The sequence below is a fragment of the Brassica napus genome, chromosome C7 (assembly GCF_020379485.1).
Source record: "Brassica napus cultivar Da-Ae chromosome C7, Da-Ae, whole genome shotgun sequence".
Taxonomy (NCBI): domain Eukaryota; kingdom Viridiplantae; phylum Streptophyta; class Magnoliopsida; order Brassicales; family Brassicaceae; genus Brassica; species Brassica napus.
This window is the reverse complement of record NC_063450.1, coordinates 5,795,456-5,816,690: the sequence shown is the minus strand read 5'-3', so window position 1 is coordinate 5,816,690 and position 21,235 is coordinate 5,795,456. Positions and strand designations below refer to the sequence as shown.

Genomic DNA, 21,235 nt, shown 5'->3' with positions numbered 1-21,235 from the left:
CTTGGTTGGCTTGAAGTTGGTTAGTCCCATGCGTTTTGCAACTGAGTAGGGCATGAGATTCACACTGGAACCCATATCGCAGATAGGACAAATTTTCCAGGATCTTCCAATTTCCTGACTGTTCTGTTTTGAAGGACTGCACTGCATTCTTTCGAGACCATCATGATGTCGCTGTCTGCAGAAGTCTTCCCGGAGATCAGCCCTTTCACAAGACTGCGCATTGAAGGAATTATCTGAATAGCGTCCATGAGAGAGAACTTGACATTCAACTCTTCAAGCATCTTTTTGCACTTCATCTCTTCGCAATCCATGCGTGATTTCTTAGCAGGGACTGGGTAGGGAACTTTGGAATGTAGACACGAGTAGGAACAGATTGATCTTGCGTCGTGGGAGCTACTGGTTCTGCGGCTGTTGGCTGTTCCGGTTCATGGTCGTCGTGGACATCCTCAAGCGGAGGTTGTTCTCCCTCTTTCTGGTTTCCCTTCTCTTGAGCAATGAGCTTCTTGGGGACTGGATCTGATAGATGTCTTCCACTTCTTAGCTCGACTGTGTTACAGTCCTTGGGATTCTTGTATGTTTTCCCTGGGGGAGTGTTCCATGTTGCCTTTTTATTGTTTCAGCAGTTTGAGCAATCTGAACGTCCATCTGCCTTATGTGGCTTGCTACATCATCGTATCTGGAATTCAATTCCGTGAACATGTTGTCCATCCGAGTGTTTATCTCGGTTCTAACCTGATTCAGTGCTTTTCCTTGAATCTGTTGACCATGCAGAAGTTGTTGCATCATTCCCTTCAGTTCATCAGGCGGACCGCTCGCGGTTGCAAGAGGAGCCTGTGGATTATTCTGCCGGTTCTGAGATTGATTATGAGCCTGGCTGAGGATGAACATCTTCCCATTCTGATTCTGATTCTGGAATTATGGCTTCTGATATCTAGTGTTTTGGAACTGATTTACCTGAGATCTGTCGTTGGGGTTGTCTGGATTAGTCTTGTATGAGAACAGATGCGGGTTGTTTCCCACATTAGGGTTTGGATGGTAATTCTTGAACTGCCAACCCTGCCCGTTAACGTAACTGACCCCTTGCTGATCTTCTTCCGATGTTTCGGTTTCTGCTGCTGCATCTGTAGTACCTGGTTCCAGATTGGTTTCTTCCATGACATAGATCTGATTCTGATTGTTCTTGAGCAGCAGATCGACCTTAGCGGCGAGGTCATCAATCTTCCTAGTGTCCATGCTGTTCACCTTCTTGGAACGGTCAGTCTCCTTGTTTTTGTTGGAAGAACTAGCTGCCATGTTTTCTATTAGCGCGTGAGCTCCTTCTGTGGTTTGAGTCATGAAATCTCCGTTGCTCGCTGCATTTAAAGCATTGCAGAACTCCCCTTCCACACCATCGTAGAAGATTCCTAGAACATGGTCATCGTCGAACCCGTGATGAGGACACTCTCTGAGGGTATCATTGAACCGTTCCCAAGCTTCGTTGAAAGGTTCATTAGTGAGTTGCTTGAAGGAGGAGATCTTGTTCCTTAGGGCAGCTGTTTTGGCTTTCGTGTAGAAGTGTCCCAAGAAAGCTGCTCTAACCTGTTCCCAAGAAGTTAGGGAACCTGTAGGTAATGACTTAAGCCATCGTGAAGCTTTGTCCGCTAGAGAGAATGGGAACAGCATGCATTTGATGTAGTCGGGTGGGACGCCGTTTGCACGAGTGAAACTGCATATTTCTTCAAAAGCTTCATTGTGTTCCATTGGTATCTCAGCTGACAGTCCATGAAACATCTTTCACTGGACAAGATTGATCATGCCGGGTTTTATCTCAAAGTCTGCCCTTTGACATGGTGGTGGGGCGATAGCAGAGCGCGTAGAAGGGATGTTACGCGGTAGGTTTCTCTCACCAATTGGGACAGGTGGTTCCCGCTGTGCAGCCAGTTGCAGCGCTGCGATTGTTTGCTGTAACTCTTGCATCTATTGCATCTGCTGTTGCATATGTTGCATAGACGTGGCCATTTGTTCTGGAGTGCCGAAGTCGGCCATTGTTGCAGTGATTGATTTTTGTTGACGGTTGGTTCTTTCTAAGCTTTCGAGTTCCTGATTTGTAAGCGAAATTAAGTCCCCTTGTGTATTGCTCCGAGTGTGTCTACTGGTCATGCACCTGGGTCATTAACTGCAAAAAGGATTAAACAAGTCAGAAGTTTTAGACTAAGTAAATAACCGAAAAATAAATGTAAAAAACTGGTCCCCGTCGCAACGGCGCCAAAACTTGATACACTAAAATTGGATCTTTGTCTACTGTCAAGTTAACAGTGTCGTTGTAATATCTTTAGATTCAATTTCAGAGGACCAGTTCACACATTATCTTATTGGGATCAAAATTTAGCTAAAACGAAGTGGGTTTTTTTAAAGAAGTAAATAACGTAAAGAGCAAGTAACATGATTAGGTTGTTTTGCGTTGATTTAAAGGCGCTAGTCTAGGGTTTCTTCTTCAGGTTATGAAATCGCAAACCAAGCAATTATTCAAGTCCAGTTTATAACAAGTCAAAACTCGGATCACTCTGATTGAATCAACCCACTCTCGTGGTGTTGATTCCTTTGCAAATCGGTCTTGATGCCTAAACTCTCGTTTGGATCAAGATACGATGGCAAGCCTTAGAGATCAAGTCCGATATGTTCACAATGCACCCTAATATCTACTCTCGCTGACTAGGGATGCAAGGTTCATTCAAATCGTGTCAAGTTATCAATTAACGGCTAGCTAAATCGATTAACCCTAATTCATGCACTGAGTGATCGGTTCAATGCAAGCAATAAGAACATATATGAATGTAGACAATCTCAAGATGACTTATTTATGCTTAGCTCACGAATCTAAAACCCTAGAACCCAAAACTAACTCGGTGACTACTCACACATGACACAAGAACAGAGAAGCATGATTTCTGAATAATACTGCATATAATAGATCAAAGAAATCAGAGGGTTCAGGATAATCTTCTCTATGAGATAGATGAGGCCTTCTCCCTTGCAAGCAGCAATCGCTAAAATCAAACCTCTCTCTCAGGTCTTTTCTTGCGTAAAAACTAAGGTAGGTCTAAAATAATAAATAGGAAACTATATATATAGGAGCCACAGGCGGCTAGAGGAAAGAAATAGGAAATCTATGGCAAATCCCGAAATATTTGGAAACTTCCTTTTTTTATCTCTGTCACTGGAGCAGGCACTCAGGCTGCTCCGGTTGGCTGTTCCGCGCGAAAGACTCCAAATCATACTTTTCTCTCTTCGTTTCCTCTAGCTGGTCCATTTCCCATCCAATGCAACTCTAGACCGGTTATGACTCGAAAGGAACTAAAAAAACTCGATAAAACCTTGAAAAATATTAGTAAGACATACGTATAATGTGCCAAAAACACAATATATCAATACTCTCATTAGTCTTGTTCTTATGGCAGCTATGGTGCCTTGCTCGACAGCTTCGTGGGGAGACAAGAGTTAGTAGAAAAGATTAAGGGTTGTATCATCGACTCGGGAGGAGCAGATTCTCTAGACACCAAGGTTTGTTCTTTTCAATGTTTCTTAAGGAAGTGCTTTTAAAGTTTTTCGGGTGCTGGCATTTTCTTGTATTGGAAGCAGAGCATATCTTACCACTGCCAGGGAACTTTTGGTTTTGGTAGTTTTTTTTTTACTAAGAAAGGGTTAAACCCTGGTCTACTAAAGACATAGACCTAACTCCCGGGTGCAAGGTGCAGTCCACGGATAGACCCTCTTCTGGTATTCAAAAAGGCCGAATAGCTCATATCCGTGTAAGTGACCAGAAAAATGTGACTTAGTTTCGCATGACAGGTGAATCGAACCTGAAATGTGGTGACATCCCAAGCCCTTCCCCTTACCACTTGATCACAAGCTCCCGGTCTGTTTTGGTAGTTAAGTAATCAGCTTTGTAAATAGATAGTTCAGTAGTACGTAGGTTAGACTGTTAAAGCAGCTGATATTTTGGTTATGGCATATGTGTATATCTTGCGAACACGATCTTGTTCTCTTGAGATTTGATGTTTTAGGCATGTAAACGAGGAAAAAGTGAGCCTTCATAGTGGATTTCCAAGTTTGTTTCTACCTGTCCTGGTAGAATAGATCATCTCATGCCTCTTAGTTTTTTCCTTATGTTAAAACTGTTTCGTGTACTATATCATTCGACTAGCGTATAACAGAAATGAGTTTATGTTATTATAAAGATCAACCAACCATAGATTTCTGGTTTACTTGCAGATTTAGGCAGCTGGGTTTACTGCAGCTATACTGAAGAAACGTAGCTCCACCATAAACATAGAACCAACCAGTCCAAGAAGCCAAGAAGAAGACGTACAAAAAAAGGAACCTCTAGGAATCGAAAACATGATGCTATCATCTCTAGAGAAACTCTTCCCAATCATCTTAAACATCCCAGACGTCAACATGTAAGCTTCTTGCTGTCTTTTTCTATAGACATTGGTTGTGACTAGTGATTAGTCTAAGTTATTTGTTTGTGTTGCAGGAGCAGGAGGACTAACGAAAATTGTCGAGAAACTCTATGAGAAGCATCCTCCATGCCCACAGCTTTATCTTTACAGCTCCGGGGATAAAGTTGTTCCGTCTCATTCATAGAGCTCTGGATCAAAAAGGAGCAGAAGATTGGAAGAAACATTAATTCTTTCAACTTCAGGTTGTTTCCTCATGTCGATTATCACTACAGGAGCTTTCCTGACTTGTACTCCTTACAGCTTTACAACTTCTTGCAAGAATGCTTCAAGCTAACAAAGCAGCAGCAGCAAACTCTGTGATTTCGGAACATAGGTCTTTTTTGTAGCCTGATTTATTTTTTCTCTCACTGTCGGATACTACTCAGGGGCGGATCCACCTTTTGGGGGGGGGGGGGGGGGGGGGGTGGCACGTGCCACATATTAAATCTCTATTACAAAAGAGGATAAAAATAGATAGTGTCAGCTCTGATGGTTAGACGGCTGAAAGGTGCCACATGCAACTCATGTTCGAGTTTATCTGAGCATTTTCTTCTTCAAATTTTTGTTTACTTTATTATATTTAGTCACATTTTTATAAAATAAATTTCCTTTTCTTCTTTGTTTTTTTTGCTATCTAATCGAAAATATTTATTTTTTTTCCTTGAAAAAGGTATATTTTTATTCAAGTTTTAGTTTATCAATTTTATTTTTTAATATATATTCAAATAACCAATAAAAAGAATTTTACATAAAAATCTGTTTATCTTATTAATCGACTCAAGTTTTTTAAAGTGATTTTTAAAAAAAATATTCTTTACAAAATTATAATTTTTAGAGTAATTCAGGTTATTAATATTTAATTAAAGTTTTAATAAATAAATATATATATATATATATTCTGATAAGATTTTATAAATATATAGTGTGCCACACATTAAATTATTTTCTGGATCCGCCCCTGATACTAGTTCTGAAAAAATAAGTGATCAGTTTCATTTTACTTTTAATTTTAGTCATTACATTTATTTGTTGTATATTAAAAAATTTAGATAATTTTGTATACTAATTTTATTTTGAGGAAAAATAATTGTAAAAACTCAAAAAAAGCGATTTGATGAACGTGATAGGTTTCAAACCGATTAACCCAAAGACTAAAATATCTGAACTGGTAATATATCTTTGATTTAAAGATCTAATTATGATAGGCATTTGAGCATCCATTCGGATTTGGACATGTAGTTCAGGTTTTTGAATTTTTAAATTCACTTTTCTGGATTTCGTTCTAATATATAATATATCGTAAAATTCATAAAATAGTCATATATCATTCAAATTTGGTTATATTCGTGTGCTTTGAATATACCAGAAATGAAGTGTACCAAAAAAAAAGAATATACAAGAAGTGAAACCAAAATTTGAAAGAAAAAACATAAAAGATGTATATTTATACATAATTTGATATCTAGAGTATTTATTTTCAGATATTGTATCAAATAAATATGAAACCGAGTATTTAAAGTACATATTTATGTTTTAAATATATATATTTAATATTAATTTAATCACCTTAAATCAGGGTTTTTAGATTTTTACAGATATTTCAGATTATCCATTTGAATTTGGTTAATATATATTTTTTTATACGGATTTTTTTGGATATTTAACATTTTGAATCGGATACGGATCAAATTTTATGGTTTGGGTTCAGTTCCAATCTGGAATTATGCACATCCCTACAAACACCTTAGAGCATGATTAATGGAGGAGACCCTAATTAGGTTTTTAATGAATATTTAACTAATAAACTTAAGTTAAGAACTCTTGTTAAGAGATTATTAGTTTGAGTGCTCCAATGGTAGAATTAAATTAAGGGTTCTTTTTTTTTTGACAACATTAAGGGTTCTTAATTTTTTTTTATAAAACATTGTTTTATTAAAGATACAATTTATTTATTAAATAAAACATAGTCAAAGATAACATTTTAAACATAGATTTTAAAATAAAAACATAAAAACAAAGATTAGTAAAATAAACGATAATCATTTCAAAGAAGCATCTAAGATCAGTTGTTATCTTGATCACGTCCAAATTTATGCTATATATGTTCAACCAAATCAGCTTTCAATTGTTGATGCACTTGTCTATCACGAATTCTAGTTCGAACACCCATCATATTGGTGATATTTGTAGAATACGTGAGATCTACATGTGAACTTCCGGTGGCTTCTCCTTGTTGGAATTCTGAAACATCAACTTGAGTGTATCCATCTCGTTCGTCTTCTACTATCATATTATGGAGTATGATACATGCTCTCATAATCTTTCCAATTTTGTTTTTATCCCAAAAAAAATGTTGGACTTTTAACAATAGTAAATCGAGCTTGCAAGACTCCAAAAGCACGCTCGACATCTTTTCGGACAGCTTCTTGATGTTGAGCAAATAAAACTGCTTTCGGCCCTTGTGGAATTAGAATAGAATGGATAAAATTTGCCCATTTCGGATAAATACCAGCGGTGACATAGTAAACCAAATGATACTCTCTTCCATTGACAGAAAAATTTACTTGCAGAGCTTGACCTTTTATAATGTCATCAAAAACAGGTGAGTGATCATGAACATTGATATCTTTTAAGGTATGTAGAGGTCCAAAAAACGCATAAACATATCCATAGATCATATGAAACAACCGCCTCTAAAACGATTGTGAGTTTTCCCGAACCACGTGAATATTGACATTTCCAAGCAGTTGGACAATTCTTCCACTCCCAATGCATACAATCGATGCTTCTTATCATCCCGGGAAATCCACGATGCTCTCTAATATCAAGTAGACGTTGAAGATCAGCCGGTGTTGGTCCTCTTAGGTACTCATCGCCGAACAAATATATTATTCCTTCCACCAAATTTTCCAAACATGACCGAGTAGTATTTGCACCGAGCCGGAAGTATTCTTCGACCGTATCAGCCACAACAGCATATGCTAAGACACGAATAGCTGTTGTACACTTTTGAAGTGTAGAGAGACCAAGCCTTCCAAGATCATCTTTCATTTGTCGAAAGAATTGAACTTCATTGGAGTTTCGATCAACAATATGCATGAACAATGGCTTGTTCATTCTAAATCGTCGTCGGAATAAATTTTCAGGGTATGTTGGAGTTTCACTGAAAAGATCATTCGATAAACATATATGGCATTCTTCACGATTTATTTGGATAAAAACTCGTTTTTTCCTTCTCTTCCTTTCATCTTCTTGATCACCATAATTAATGAAAAGATTCTCAAACGTTTGATCAAAATGTTGATCAAAATATTGATCAACATTTTCATCAACTGATCCCTCAAAAGTGTTATGAGACGAAGATACCATATATGTGTAGAAATTGTTTTAAATTTTTATAAAAGGAAGAACATGAGAAGGAGAATGGAAAAAAGAGAGAAGATGAATGATAGAACTATGTGACTAAAACTTTGATGAATACAAACTTAAAATAGAACTGATGAATACAAAGTGAATAATACAACTTTGGTAGTACGTGACACATGACAAGAATACAAGAATACATAGTTTACACAAGAATAAAAGACTTCACTTCAGTCCGTGATTCTTCCACTCCCAAGACTTTACTTCAGTCTGTGATTCTTCCACTCCCAAGACTTCACTCTTTCACACTTTCAAGACCTGGAAGTAATGACACACGACAAGTCATCAGACTAAGAAAGCATATATATCATCAATAACCAAAACAAGAAACACAAACATAAAATAAAGAGTACCCAGAACAAGAAACACAAGCATTTATATCATCAATAACTTGTGAAATACAATATCTTCATGACATAACAAGAACAAGAAACAGAAAGTTAAAATACGACAAACAAAAAACAATCACACGACTTCGACACCTAGAATTAAACTTAAACTAATTAGACAAAAAGTCATTAATGAGCTTCTTCTTTAGAGCTTCTTCGTACTCATCTAGTGGGTTTTTTTTGCAAGTATACTCATCTTAGACAGCCTTTCTTTCATATCCAAATCTTGATGTTTAATGGACCGCATACTCTGAAACTTAGACAGCGCCGACAGCGCCTTCCCCTCTACCTTCGTTTTCTTACCATGGCCCTTTGCTGCCTTATGATTGGTTCCTTGATCATCTTCAGCAGTCTTGGTTTCATTTACGTGAAAGCTTTATGATTGTGCACCGTCCTCAAACTTCCTCCTTTTAGCGCTTCCATCGGTTTTAGAAGCAGAAAGGTCACACCATTTCTGGTCATTGCGCAGCTCTTTCCAAGCATGTTCAAAGTTGAATTTCTTTTTATGGTTGTTGAAGAAGATTTCATGAGCTAGTTTGAGAACATCATTCTTATTTTGACCGCTACTTTTTTCTCTAGTTGCAGCTTCACACGACCACAAAACTTGCTAACAAGGTCATTGAACAAGGTCATTGATCTTGTGCCAACGTTGCTTACAGCGACTTGACTCTCTATGTTCACAGCCTGTAACCTTCGGATTTGCCGCAAAGTAGGCTGCAATTATTTTCTAGAAAGCACCAGATCTTTGCTCATTCCCTACAACAGGATCTTTGCTTGTGTTTAACCACAAGCTGTTGAGCACAACATCATCTATTGGCGTCCATTTCCTTCGTTCTCTACGCTCTGCAGGAGTGTCTTCAGCAAAGTTTGAATCTTCAGTACCTTAAGTGCCAAATACAGGGACTTATGATGAAGATAGTTCGACACTATCTTGTACTAAACCAAAGACAATATCTTGTTGACTATTAAAAAGTTCAACAAACTTTGACGTCTTCCAGTATGGATATCCATATCCGAATATGTCAAAGGAGAGAGAAAGAAAAGAAAAATGTTTTTCATAGATGGAAGAGAAAAATGAATGTGTTTTATAGAAGAGGGAAATAAAAGAACATGGTGTTTAATATATCAATGCATTCATCACAACCAACAAAATTGACTTGACATATATCTAACACATTCATCACACTTCAACAACGATTTCTATCTAACCATTACATCTAATTATTACCTAACACAACCATAATTTAACACTAACCAAAACATTTATTACACAACCATAATCAATTCAGTTCAGACCAGAATCAAAATTGATTCATTTCAGACCAGAATCAAAAACGACCTACGAATATAGACAATGCTTTTTATAAAACTTTCAATCAATTGAACAGATCAAAGATAAATGTTTTACATGTATTGAAATTGTAGTCCTCTTGTTTGACGAATATAAACAATGCTCATGTCTCTTGATCCATCCATCTTAACACACAAAGACAGAAACAAATCAAAAGAGTCGTATGATGTATATATCAATCACAAGACAAAAACCAACACAAGAGACAGAATCAAGAGACAACAAACCAATACAATCTAAGACATGCATGAATTGAAGGATTAAACAAAATAACATAGTTTTACTGAAAGAGAGGTGGAGTGATTCTTCGCCGAGGAGAGCCATCGAGAGAGAGATAGAAGTTTTTCATCGTCGAGGAGAGCCACCGAGAGAAAAGCGGAGTGATTCATCGTCGAGAGAGAGCCACAGAGATAGAGGCTTTTCATCGTCGAGGAGAGCCACAAAGAGAAAGGCGGAGTCGTCGAAGAAAGCAACTGAGAAAGAGGTGAAGTGAAGAAACGTTGAACAGATCCGTCGAGAGAGAGATAGAGAAAACCGCAAAACTCTTTCAATGAGGGACACGTGTATTGTAACGCTTAAATAAAAAACGTTTCTTCAATTAACAAGTAATTTTCTTTCTTTTTTATTTCTAATTGCATTAATAAAAACCCAACTAAAGAACCGCGTTAACATGGGTTAGAACCAAAAAACCCGAACTTTATTTTCTGATATTATGTTGAACCAGCCGGTTCAATGTCTGCAGTAAATAATATAACCGGTTAAACCGAAAATAACGAGATTACGAACCGGGATGAGTTTGGTGAATCTTGGAGAAGAGACATAATTTGGCTGGCGGAGAAGGAATTTCTTCTACGGCGAATGGCAGCGGCGGAAGATTCAAAGGTTTCTACGGCGGATTCATTCGGTGCGGTCGTTCTGGGTGGTACCTTTGATCGATTGCACGATGGTCATCGGACTTTCCTCAAGGTTAATTGTTGTTTTCTCTCTGCGATTTCTGCTTGGTTTTTGAGAATCGAAGTAACTATACGAAGCTTTTGTGGGTGGGATGGATGGAAAAATCAGGCTGCTGCGGAGCTAGCGAGGGATCGAATGGTGGTGGGAGTATGTGATGGCCCGATGTTGAAGAACAAGCAAGTAAGCGAGCCCTCGAATCTATTATCAGATTATCACTGTGAGATCAAAGTCTATCATATGGCTAAAGTTCAGAGGCGTTGATTGTCTTTCGAGTTCTTTATTACAGAAACTGTTACGCTTTGTTCAAGGCAATAAGAAGACTCTTTGATCGATAATATACTGAGTTTTGTTATGTGATTGTAACTCTGAAACAGTTACGCTTTGTTCAGGTCCTCATTTCACTCTTTTTGTGTGTATAGTTCGCTGAAATGATACAACCCATTGAAGAAAGGATGCTTAATGTGCAGACCTATGTCAAGGTAATTACAGCATAGTTTTCAAATTTTCACATTATAGGTCTTCTTATTGCCATGGCATGTTAACTTATTAACGTGAAATGAGTGGCAAAAGACAGTTTAAGAGTTTCTCTTATTTTCTTTCTCCGTGGTCTTGTGGCAGTCTATCAAACCTGACCTGGTTGTACAAACCGACCCCATTACCGATCCATATGGTCCTTCCATTGTCGATGAAGCATTGGAAGCTATCGTTGTCAGGTTGAGCGCATTCTTTCTATTAAATCATTTTCTCACAGTTTTATTCTATTCACCATGCATTATTAAAGACTCTCTTAACTAATCTTAATCTGCAGCAAAGAGACATTACCAGGTGGCTTGTCAGTAAACAGAAAAAGAGCAGAAAGATGTCTTTCTCAACTCAAGGTTCGGTCTTTTTAATCCACCAGCCTTAACCTTGTGATGCCTTTTGAGAGATTCAATCATCTAACCCTTAACCTTTCTCTATGCTTTGTTGCAGATTGAGGTTGTGGAAATAGTTTCTGATGGATCGAGTGGGAATAAGATAAGTTCAAGTACTCTGAGGAAGTTAGAGGCAGAGAAACAAAACCAACATGCAGCAGAACAAGAAGCATCATCAACTTGAACTAGCCATATGTAAAATCAACTTTGTTATGTGTAACCTTTTCATTCCCTTGTTTGTATACTGCCTGGAACTGATCAATAAAAGTTGAACGCTTTGTTATTACCTTTCGCGAAAACGGTGTCGCTTTGTGTCTCACTGATTCGTCGATTTAAATAAATAATAAACGACGTCGTTCAAGTGGAAAAAAATTAAACGCTGCGTTTTGCTCTGAGGCGATTTTGGCGATTCTGAGTGCGATATTTTGACTTGGGGTTTTTTCTGATGGAGGTGGCTTCTTCGCGGGGCTCGTCAGTTCCGCCGGAGAGGGATCGTGACCGTCGGTATGTCCGGGAAGATGACTTGAGTGAAGGAAAGCAACGTGGGGATTCTGTTTCGAAGAATAAGGAGATCCGTGAAGGTGATTCGAAGGAGGGGAATCTTTCTGGAGCTTTTGATCTGATCAGCAAGGAGAGTTGTGGTGGGGATTTGAAGATTACGGAGGTTCGGGATGGGGATTTGAAGATTACGGAGGTTCGGGATGGAGATCTAAGGGAGGTAAAGCAGATGAGAGATGAGGTATTGAAGACGTTAGATCAAAGTTGGGCATTGAAGGCTTAGGATAGGCGATGTTTGAAGAAGTATGAAGTGGAGGTAAAAACTAAGGATGGTAAGCATAAGGTGGAGATCCCTGATGAAATCATCATTGATTCTACGCCATTGTGGGAGGATTTTGTGGTAGGGAAGTTCTTAGACATTGCTCCTCACATTGCTAAGGTGCATATGGTGGTTAATAAGATTTGGAGCTATGGTGAACTATCATCAAAAGTGGAGGTATATGATGTGAATGCGGTTACCATGAGGTTTAAGATACCAAACCCGAAGGCTCGTGAGAAGGTTTTAAAAAGAGGGATGTGGAATATTGCTGGCGTACCGATGATAGTGACAAAATGGTCTCCTAAGTCTGAAGAAGAAAAGCAGGAGGAGAATGCAATTCCGATGTGGGTACATGTGCGGAAGGTCCCTATCCACATGTTCTCGTGGCAGGCTCTAAGTTTTATAACAAGCACGGTGGGTTTTCCAGTTCGACTACATCCAGAGACGATTGCTTGTTCGAATTTTGAGGAAGCAAAAATCTTTGTCAATGTGGACGTCACCAAGGCGTTGCCAAAGGAGATAGAATTCTCAAGGGATGGTATGGAGTTTACTGCTGAGTTTCATTACCCATGGTTGCCTGCTAGATGCAATATCTGTGAGAAATGGAGTCACACAGAAAGGGTGTGTGTGAAGAATAAGAAGGAATATAAGCAGAGTGAGGGTTCTAGTGTAAGGAAGTCTCCAAAGGTGAAGAAGGATACAAGAGAGGTAGGGGTGAAGAATATAAGCAATATATTAGAGGAGGAGATCTTGAAAGATGGAGGTGAGCTCATAATGAAGAAAAATGAGGAAGCTAATGTGGTAAATGGTAATGAGGTGTGTGCAAATGCCTGGCTGGCTGTTCCTCCAGATAAAGTTGGGCATTCTCAATCGAATTCTCCTCAGAATAAGTTAGAGGAAGTCCTGATTTCTGCATCCAAGTTTTCAGTGTTGAGTTTGGATGAAGTTGAGGAAGGGGAGATTCTGCCGGTAGTTCCGACAGTTGTTGAAGAGGATGATCCGGGTGTATCATATTATGTTTTGGAGTGTGACTTAATGGAGGATAAACTACTAGCATATTGTGATAAGTTGAAAGGAAGAGTTGTATTACAAAGAGGTGGGAAGAGAGTCCAGAAGCCTAAAGCTCAAGATGCAAATCTTTTGAGTACAAGGTCTTCTAGACGAAAAAACTAATCATGGGGAGTTTCTTTTGGAATGTGCGCGGATTTAACAAAACTTTGAAACATTCTGTGGTTAGTGATTGGGTGAGAAATAAAGAAATGTTATTTGGGAGTATACTGGAAACAAGGGTGAAGGAAACAAAGGCACAGAAAATATTAAATACGGTGTTTGGAAGTTGGTCGCATATGACTAACTATGAAGATAGTAGTGGAGGTAGAATCTGGTTGATTTGGCGTGAGTCAGTGAGAATTACACCTGTCTACAAGTCTGATCAATTAATTACGGTTTCTGTGGGTCTGAAGGATGAAGAGGAGTTCTACTATACAAGTGTTTATGCAAGTAATATAGTGGAGGAAAGGAAGATACTATGGGAAGATCTGGTTCATCATCATAACTCTCCTATGTTTAAGAACAAAGCTTGGATGATCGCGGGAGATTTTAATGAGATATTGGAGGGGGTAGAGAACTCAAGATTTGTGGATTTGGGTAGACTTCCGGGAGGTATGAGAGATTTTCAGAGAATGATTCTACAGTGCCATCTCACGGATATGGCTTATCAAGGTCCGCTTTTCACTTGGTGTAACAAAAGAGAGGAGGGAGTTATTTGCAAAAAGCTGGATAGAGTATTGTTAAATGAAGAAGCATTGCATAGATTTAATAATGCTTACTCGGTATTTGAGGCAAGGGGTTGCTCAGACCACATGAGGTGTAAGATTCAGTTGCTTCCTCCAAATGAGAAGATAAGGAGACCTTTCAAATATGTCAATGCTATTGGGAGTCTGCCAATGTTTCTTCCTAAAATTAAGGAGTATTGGGATGGAACTGTGCCGTTATACCATTCAACCTCAGCCATGTACAGGTTCTCTAAAAAACTTAAGAATCTGAAACCTTTAATAAGAGAGCTAGGAAAAGAGCAGTTGGGGAATCTCTCTGTCAGAGCTAAGGAGGCTTTTAGTCTACTGTGTGAAAAGCAAAGTGCTACGCTAACCAATCCTAGTGATTTGGCTATTCATGAGGAAGCTGTTGCGTATGACAAATGGTTGAATATTGCGGGGTTAGAAGAGGATTTCTTGAAGCAAAAAGCAAAGTTGTTTTGGTTGGATGTTGGGGATCAGAATAATAAAACTTTTCATAGAGCCATCAAAACAAGGCAAGCTCAGAATATGATCCGTGAGATAAGATGTGAAAATGGTATCTTAGTTACTTCTCACTCGGACATAAAGACTAAGGCTGAGAGATTCTTCTCGGGCTTTCTTAACCAGTGTCCACAAAACTATCAGGGGGTTTCAGAGGAAGAGCTGCAAGATGTGTTAAAATTTCGATGCTCATCTGTGGAGTGTAGTATGTTGGAAGCAGAAGTATCTGATGAGGAAGTTCGTAGAGTATTATTTGAGATGCCAAGCAACAAGTCTCCTGGGCCAGACGGATTTCCAAGCGAATTTTTTAAAACTACTTGGTCTGTGATTACCAAAGACTTCACTGTGGCAGTACAGTTCGTATTCCGGTTTGGGTTTCTGCCAAAGGGAGTAAACTCTACTATTCTAGCTTTGATTCCGAAGAAGGTGGATTCTCTAGAGATGAAGGATTATCATCCGATAGCGTGCTGCAATGTTTTATACAAAGTGGTATCAAAAATTTTGGCTAATCGGTTGAAGAAGCTACTACCAAATATTATTACAGAGAATCAATCTGCATTTGTGCAAGGAAGATTGCTCATGGAGAATGTGTTGTTGGCTTCTGAGTTGGTCAAAGATTATCACAGAGACTCGATTACCCCTAGATGTGTGATGAAGATCGACATATCAAAGGCGTTCGACTCTGTTCAATGGATGTTTGTTTTGAAAAGCTTACGAGTTCTTGGCTTTCCTGAGAAGTATATACACTGGATCAAGCTGTGTATCACTAGTCCTTCCTTTTCTGTTCAAGTGAATGGGGATCTAGCAGGGTATTTTAAGAGTTCGCGTGGGCTTCGTCAGGGGTGCTCTTTGTCTCCGTACCTTTTCGTGATGTGTATGAATGTTCTTTCTCTTATGATGGATAAGGCTGTGGGGGAGAGGACGTTCAGTTTTCATCCGCGATGTAAATCTATCTCACTTACACATCTATGCTTTGCGGATGATTTGATGGTTTTTGTGGAAGGTTCGAAGGAGTCTATTGAAGGCGCTCTCTCAGTTTTTGATGAGTTTGAGGTATGGTCGGGCCTTCGCATCAGTTTGGAAAAATCCACCATTTATATGGCAGGAATTTCTGAGCCAGTGAAGAGTGCTATTCTAACCAATTTTCCATTTGCTGAAGGAGACTTACCGATTAGATACCTTGGCTTACCTTTAATGTCTCAAGCCATGAGGAAGTACGACTATCTCCCTTTGGTGGAAAAGATCAGAAACAAGATTAGTTCATGGACGTGCAGATTCCTATCATATGCTGGACGTCTTCAACTTATAAAAGCTGTATTGATGAGTATCGTGAACTTCTGGGCAGCGGTATTTCGTCTTCCAAGCAAATGTATCAAGGAAGTGGAACAACTCTGCTCTGCTTTTTTATGGACAGGTCCTGTGCTTAAGTAAACTAATGCTAAAGTTGCGTGGAAGGATATTTGTCGGTTAAAGAATGAGGGAGGTCTTGGGTTAAGAGATCTTAAGGAAGTAAATAAGGTGTATGGGCTTAAACTCATCTGGAGAATGCTGTCTGGAGAGTCTCTTTGGGGAAAATGGATCAGAAACAACTTACTTAAGGGGAATAGCTTTTGGGAAGTGAAATCAAAAACTCAAATGGGGTCTTGGATGTGGAGGAAAATGTTAAAATTGAGAGAAGTAGCCAAGTCTTTCTACAGAAAAGAGTTGGGGAATGGTCGGCATACGTCATTTTGGTATGACGTCAGCTGGCTGGATAGAGGTGTACTTGTTGATCTGTTGGGAGCAAGAGGAATAATAGATATGGGAGTTCACAGGGTAGCAACTGTAGAGGAAGCTATTCTGACTAGTCGACGAAGGAGAAGGCACCGTTTGGGATTATTAAATGATATTGAAGCTGAGTTGATCATCATCGCAGAGAAGTTGAGTCCAGAAAAGGAAGATGTGAGTCTATGGAGGGGAAGGCTGGGATTTAAGCAGAAGTTCTCAACACATGAGCCATGGGGGTTGCTGCGCAATTCCAACATTTCGTGTAGTTGGGCCAGAGGTATTTGGTTTGCTCATGCGACGCCGAAGTTTGCTTTCATGGCCTGGTTATCAATGCTGGATAGAATGTCTACATTGGATAGAATTGCCAAGTGGAATCAGGGGATTAACACTACTTGTGCTCTATGTAAGAATGCTCCAGAGACAAGAAACCATTTGTTCTTTATGTGTGCTTACACTTCTCAGATTTGGGAACATATTGCAAGGGGTGTTCTCTGTAGTTCTTACACCAATGTATGGTCTGAGATAGTGAGCATTATTGGAGACGAAACCATGGAAAGGAAGCGGCTGTTCTGTGTGAGATATGCTTTTCAAGCGGTTCTATATGCGGTTTGGAGGGAGCGTAACAAGATCATTCATGGTGAAAAGTTGTTACCTCTGTCTACATTGAAGAGGATGATTGATAAAGGGATACGTAACAAGATCACTTTGATGAGGAACCATGGAGTGAAAGGAATGGGGGAGCTTATGCAATTCTGGTTTCTTACTAGAGTGTGATTTTTTTAGAAAGTTGATGCATAGTATGAAAGTTATCTCATTAAACTAGGGTCACACTTGATGTATACAGGCTTTTTTGATGAATAAGAATTTAACATTCATTCAAAAAAATAATAATAATAAACGACGCCGTTTCTCATAGAATGATGATAACGTTTTTTCAAAGCAACGGCTAATTTTGTTGCAATTAAAAGGGAATTTTGAAAAATATAACTGAAAAAATCAGATTCGTGAAGATCTTCTTTATAACTTCTCTTCCTTCTCTTTCAAAATTTGAATCCCTCTTATTCTGATCTTAGAGAAACCGCACAGAGAGAGAAAGTAGCGAAGTTGATTGAGAGAGAAGAGCTGTTCCTTGCAGAGCAAGCATTTCTTTTGGGTATAATACATCTTCTTCTTCTTTCTCATAAGTCTTAGGGTTTCCTTAGTTTCCACCATTGTTGAACTCGATTTCGTCTCTCTGTTTCAGTTCTTCCTCCCCGGAGAACAGAAACAAACTCTGCTTTTACGTAACCGTAATCTCCTCTACTCGTTTCGTATCTCTTTTACTTGGTTCGGTTTCTCAGTTTCTTTACTTTGTTTCTAGGGTTTCTACGAAGTTTCTTAATCCGCAAGAAAGATGAATGATCTGATGACCAAATCGTTCCTAAGTTATGTGGAACTCAAGAAGCAAGCCAAGATCGACACAGAATCAGACCACGTCGACGTCGAGAAAGGCGATCTCCATCAAGATAAACTCTCCGCTTTCTTCTCAGAGATCGAATCAATCAAAACCCTAATCGAAGAGATACTCATCTCTTACACGATCTCAAGAACCTAAACGAAGAGACCAAGTCCACACACAGCGCCAAGATCCTCCGCGGGTTGAGACACAGGATGGAGTCCAACATCGTCGCCATCTCACGCAAGGCCAACGCAGTCAAAACCCTAATCGATGCCATCGAGACAGAGAATCGCAGGACTGGTTCTTGCGTGGACAGGACACGTGTTTCGATCACGAATGGTGTCAGGGCCAAACTGAGAGAGACGATGAGCGAGTTTCGTCACTTGAGGGAGAAGATCTTCGCTGAGTACAGAGAAGACTTGAAGAGGAAGTATTTTTTGGCGACCGGTGAGGAGCCAAGTAACGAGGACATGGAGAAGATGATATCTGGAGATAGGTTAGTGAAGACGTTTGAAGTGAAACCAGAGATGGATTTGAAGACGAAGGAGAGACATGAAGCTGTGAATGACATTAAGAGGAGTCTTAACAGGCTTCATCAAGTGTTTCTCGACATGGCTGTTCTTGTTGAGACACAAGGAGATAGGGTTGATGATATTGAAGCTAATGTGGCTACTGCAGGGAGCTTTGTGAGTGGAGGAACTAACAGTTTGTTCTATGCGAATCAGATGAAGAAGAAGAACAAGAAGTGGGTTCTATGGGGTTCGATTTTGGGTGTTATCATTCTTCTTGGGTGTTTGGTCTCTATGCTTGCTTCTCGTTGAAGTGGAAGTTCTGGTTCCTTTGCTTGGTTCATGGAGATTTGTTGCTTCTTTTGATTAATCTTGTTCGAAAGTAAGCAGATTTTTTTTTTTCAAGTATGTTGCAGTGTTTTAGCTCTATGAATACATTACATTAGTCATGGAACTAACCATTTAGCTTTGAGGGTATGGTTTGATGAATTTTCTTTATTCACTTTTCATCTTTTTTTCCATTGTAGTCAAAACACTAAATGTCATATACCAAACTTAGCTTTAAAGGAAAAACTAGTACATATATAATGCTATGAGATTATTTTGTTCGATTAATTTGTACTTGTATGCATGGAGACAAGACTATATAACTAATTGACTACTAGAGATTCAACAAGAATCCAACAAAATCTGGTGAAATTGACAAATGTGTGATACAAACAAGCAAATGAAAATGGAAGTTACCAAAGTCGTCTTATTCTTTTGATTATCCTAAAACACAGTAAATGAATCAAGTGAATCGCATTGTGATCTATGTATAACCATTAGGTATTTTTATGATCGTGTAACATTTTTTCAGGTTTTTTGTGATGAATGTTTTATCCACATTTCCATATTTTTGGAGGCTAATGCAAAATTTCATTCTGTACAAAAAGATCATATACCCCCAACCTGGCCTTGAGAAAACAAGAACACGATATAATGTTATGATATTGTTCTATTCTATTCTATTACTCCGTACATATGTGAAGCTTCTGAATCGACACCAGAGATTAACATTAGTTAACTACTAGAGTTACAACAAGAATCAAACAAAATTTGGTAAATTTGACAAATATGTAATATAAACAATCGAGAACAAACAAGCAAGTGAAAATGAAAATGAACAAATTCTGGACATGGTTTGTGTAAAATCTTAACTCCATTTCTTAGTTAACTGTTAAACCATATTTAAGTTGATTATTTAGTCAGAAAACTAAATGATTAGTCACTAAATCGAAAAACACTTGACATTCCAGTTGATTGATAGGTATAAAACCTGTTTATACTAAGGATTAGTAGTTGTTTGATCGGGAAACGGTACGGAACGAGAGAACGTTCGGTTTTAGAAGTGGGTTTAAACAAAGACGTCTTATTAATGGTCGGAAGAGCGTTTCGTCGGTTACAAGGAAAAGAAATGCGTGAAAGGAAAGGTACCGGAGCCTCGAAGGGTTTGCCGGAGAGATACAACAAGGCGAGATAACAAAGGTAAAACCCTAATCTAGCCGTCCAGTGAGTATTAGTGATTTTGGATCCTTTTCTCGTTGCGTCTCCTTCCCTTTATATAGTTGACCTCGTGCTCTCCCGTGACCTAGTTTGCATCGTCTTCGTGGGCTTCTAACTCGCTGGGCCGAGAAGCCCATACTGTCTCGAGTGGCCGTTAAGTCGGGGACGCTTAGACGCGCGTTTTGAGCAATCATGCCGAGCCACCGTTTCGTCCTGAGTGGGCTGGGCCGTCTGTTCTTCGGGCCTTGAGGGATGTCGAATTCACCCTCTACAGTAAGTCTCCCCAGTTCATCGAGATAAACGTCTCGTTGATCTTGATGAATTTAGAAGGTTAATGGCTTGGAAGAACAGACGGGTCGCCTCGGAGATACATTATTGGATCGGGCATCGCGAGGCGTCGTTTCGTATTTCGCTCTGTCGCGCGGTTTGATCAAATCTAACCAAACCGGTTTTGGTTTGGTTAGATCCGATTCTGCCCCAGGCGCTGGTTCGACTCGGAGCCGGGACCGGTTATTTCGGGAAACCGAATCGATGCTTCGGTTTCCTTGGCGGCTAAATACTGTTCCTAAGCCCACGTAGGCCCACGTAGATATCTTGATGACGCCTCGGGGAAGCACCCCATCTCTCCCCTATAAATACTTGATCGTTTCTCTCCCCTTCTATTCTTCTCCGCGTTATCCAGGTACTTTCTCTCTCTTTCCCTCCACTTGTCTCTCTAGGTTGTTGTTGTAACATAGATAGCGATATGTCGTCTGGGGGGAGGTTATCTCGCGAACAGAAAGGGAAAGAGGTCGCGACCGTATCTCGTCCCTTGAGAGACGCGAGTGAGGTTCCACTCGAGGAGTTCGAACGGGTTCATCACGACGCGATGATGGACACCGGGAGCCTGGATCTGTCTCAAAGGATCCTAGTTTCCGAGTCTGCGCGTTCATTTCGTCAAGAAGTAAGGGGAAACCAAGCCGACCCGCAGGCTTGCGAGAGAGACGGTTCTGGCGGTGCGAGAGACGGGGTCCTTCCTGCCGACTATATGCCGACGTGCTATTATCCTGGGGAGATCTTCGAGGAGCTGCCGGCGATAGCTCCCGAGTTTCTGCGCTCTCCAGATGTGAGCGGTCAGGCTTGGGAGAACGTTATGAAGACGCAGTCAACTCCTAACAGCGTGAAGAGGCTCCTGAGGGAACGCCGCGGGTTTGGGGTGACTTTCTTGATTCCCTCGGCGAGCCAAAGGCCTTGGTCGCCGCCAGTTGGGTATCAATGCGTCTACGAATCCTATTTTCGTGACGATACGAAGCTTTGGTTCCCAATTCCCCGACTAGTCACGGCATACGCGAGGCGCCGAGACGCAGCGAT

General features: G+C 39.7%; 2 protein-coding genes, 1 long non-coding RNA gene, 1 other non-coding gene and 1 pseudogene across 4 annotated transcripts; 3 read left to right on the top strand and 2 right to left on the bottom strand.

Moving 5' to 3' along the window:
• Positions 1–292: 292 nt before the first annotated feature.
• Positions 293–1,770, bottom strand: LOC111213019. The gene is made up of 3 exons (XM_022714679.1): positions 955–1,770; positions 733–909; positions 293–604 (listed from the first exon to the last, which is right to left on the bottom strand). Exons 1-3 carry the CDS (start codon positions 1,768–1,770, stop codon positions 293–295), a joined length of 1,305 nt encoding a protein of 434 aa, XP_022570400.1.
• Positions 1,424–1,530, top strand: LOC125590900. Its single transcript, XR_007326902.1, has one exon. It is a non-coding gene; the product is annotated as a small nucleolar RNA R71 (small nucleolar RNA).
• A 6,159-nt stretch (positions 1,771–7,929) lies between the features above and the next one.
• LOC111213018 lies at positions 7,930–10,290 on the bottom strand. The gene is made up of 3 exons (XR_002663199.2): positions 9,929–10,290; positions 9,702–9,769; positions 7,930–8,162 (listed from the first exon to the last, which is right to left on the bottom strand). It is a non-coding gene; the product is annotated as an uncharacterized LOC111213018 (long non-coding RNA).
• A 98-nt stretch (positions 10,291–10,388) lies between these two features.
• Positions 10,389–11,798, top strand: LOC111213017 (phosphopantetheine adenylyltransferase). The gene is made up of 6 exons (XM_022714678.2): positions 10,389–10,610; positions 10,707–10,778; positions 11,018–11,077; positions 11,217–11,311; positions 11,407–11,476; positions 11,571–11,798. The coding sequence occupies exons 1-6, from the start codon at positions 10,503–10,505 to the stop codon at positions 11,694–11,696; spliced, it is 531 nt and encodes a 176-aa protein (XP_022570399.1). The 5' UTR covers positions 10,389–10,502; the 3' UTR covers positions 11,697–11,798.
• Positions 11,799–16,894: 5,096 nt separating this feature from the next.
• On the top strand, positions 16,895–18,874 carry LOC111213016 (annotated as a pseudogene).
• The last annotated feature ends 2,361 nt before the right edge of the window (positions 18,875–21,235 follow it).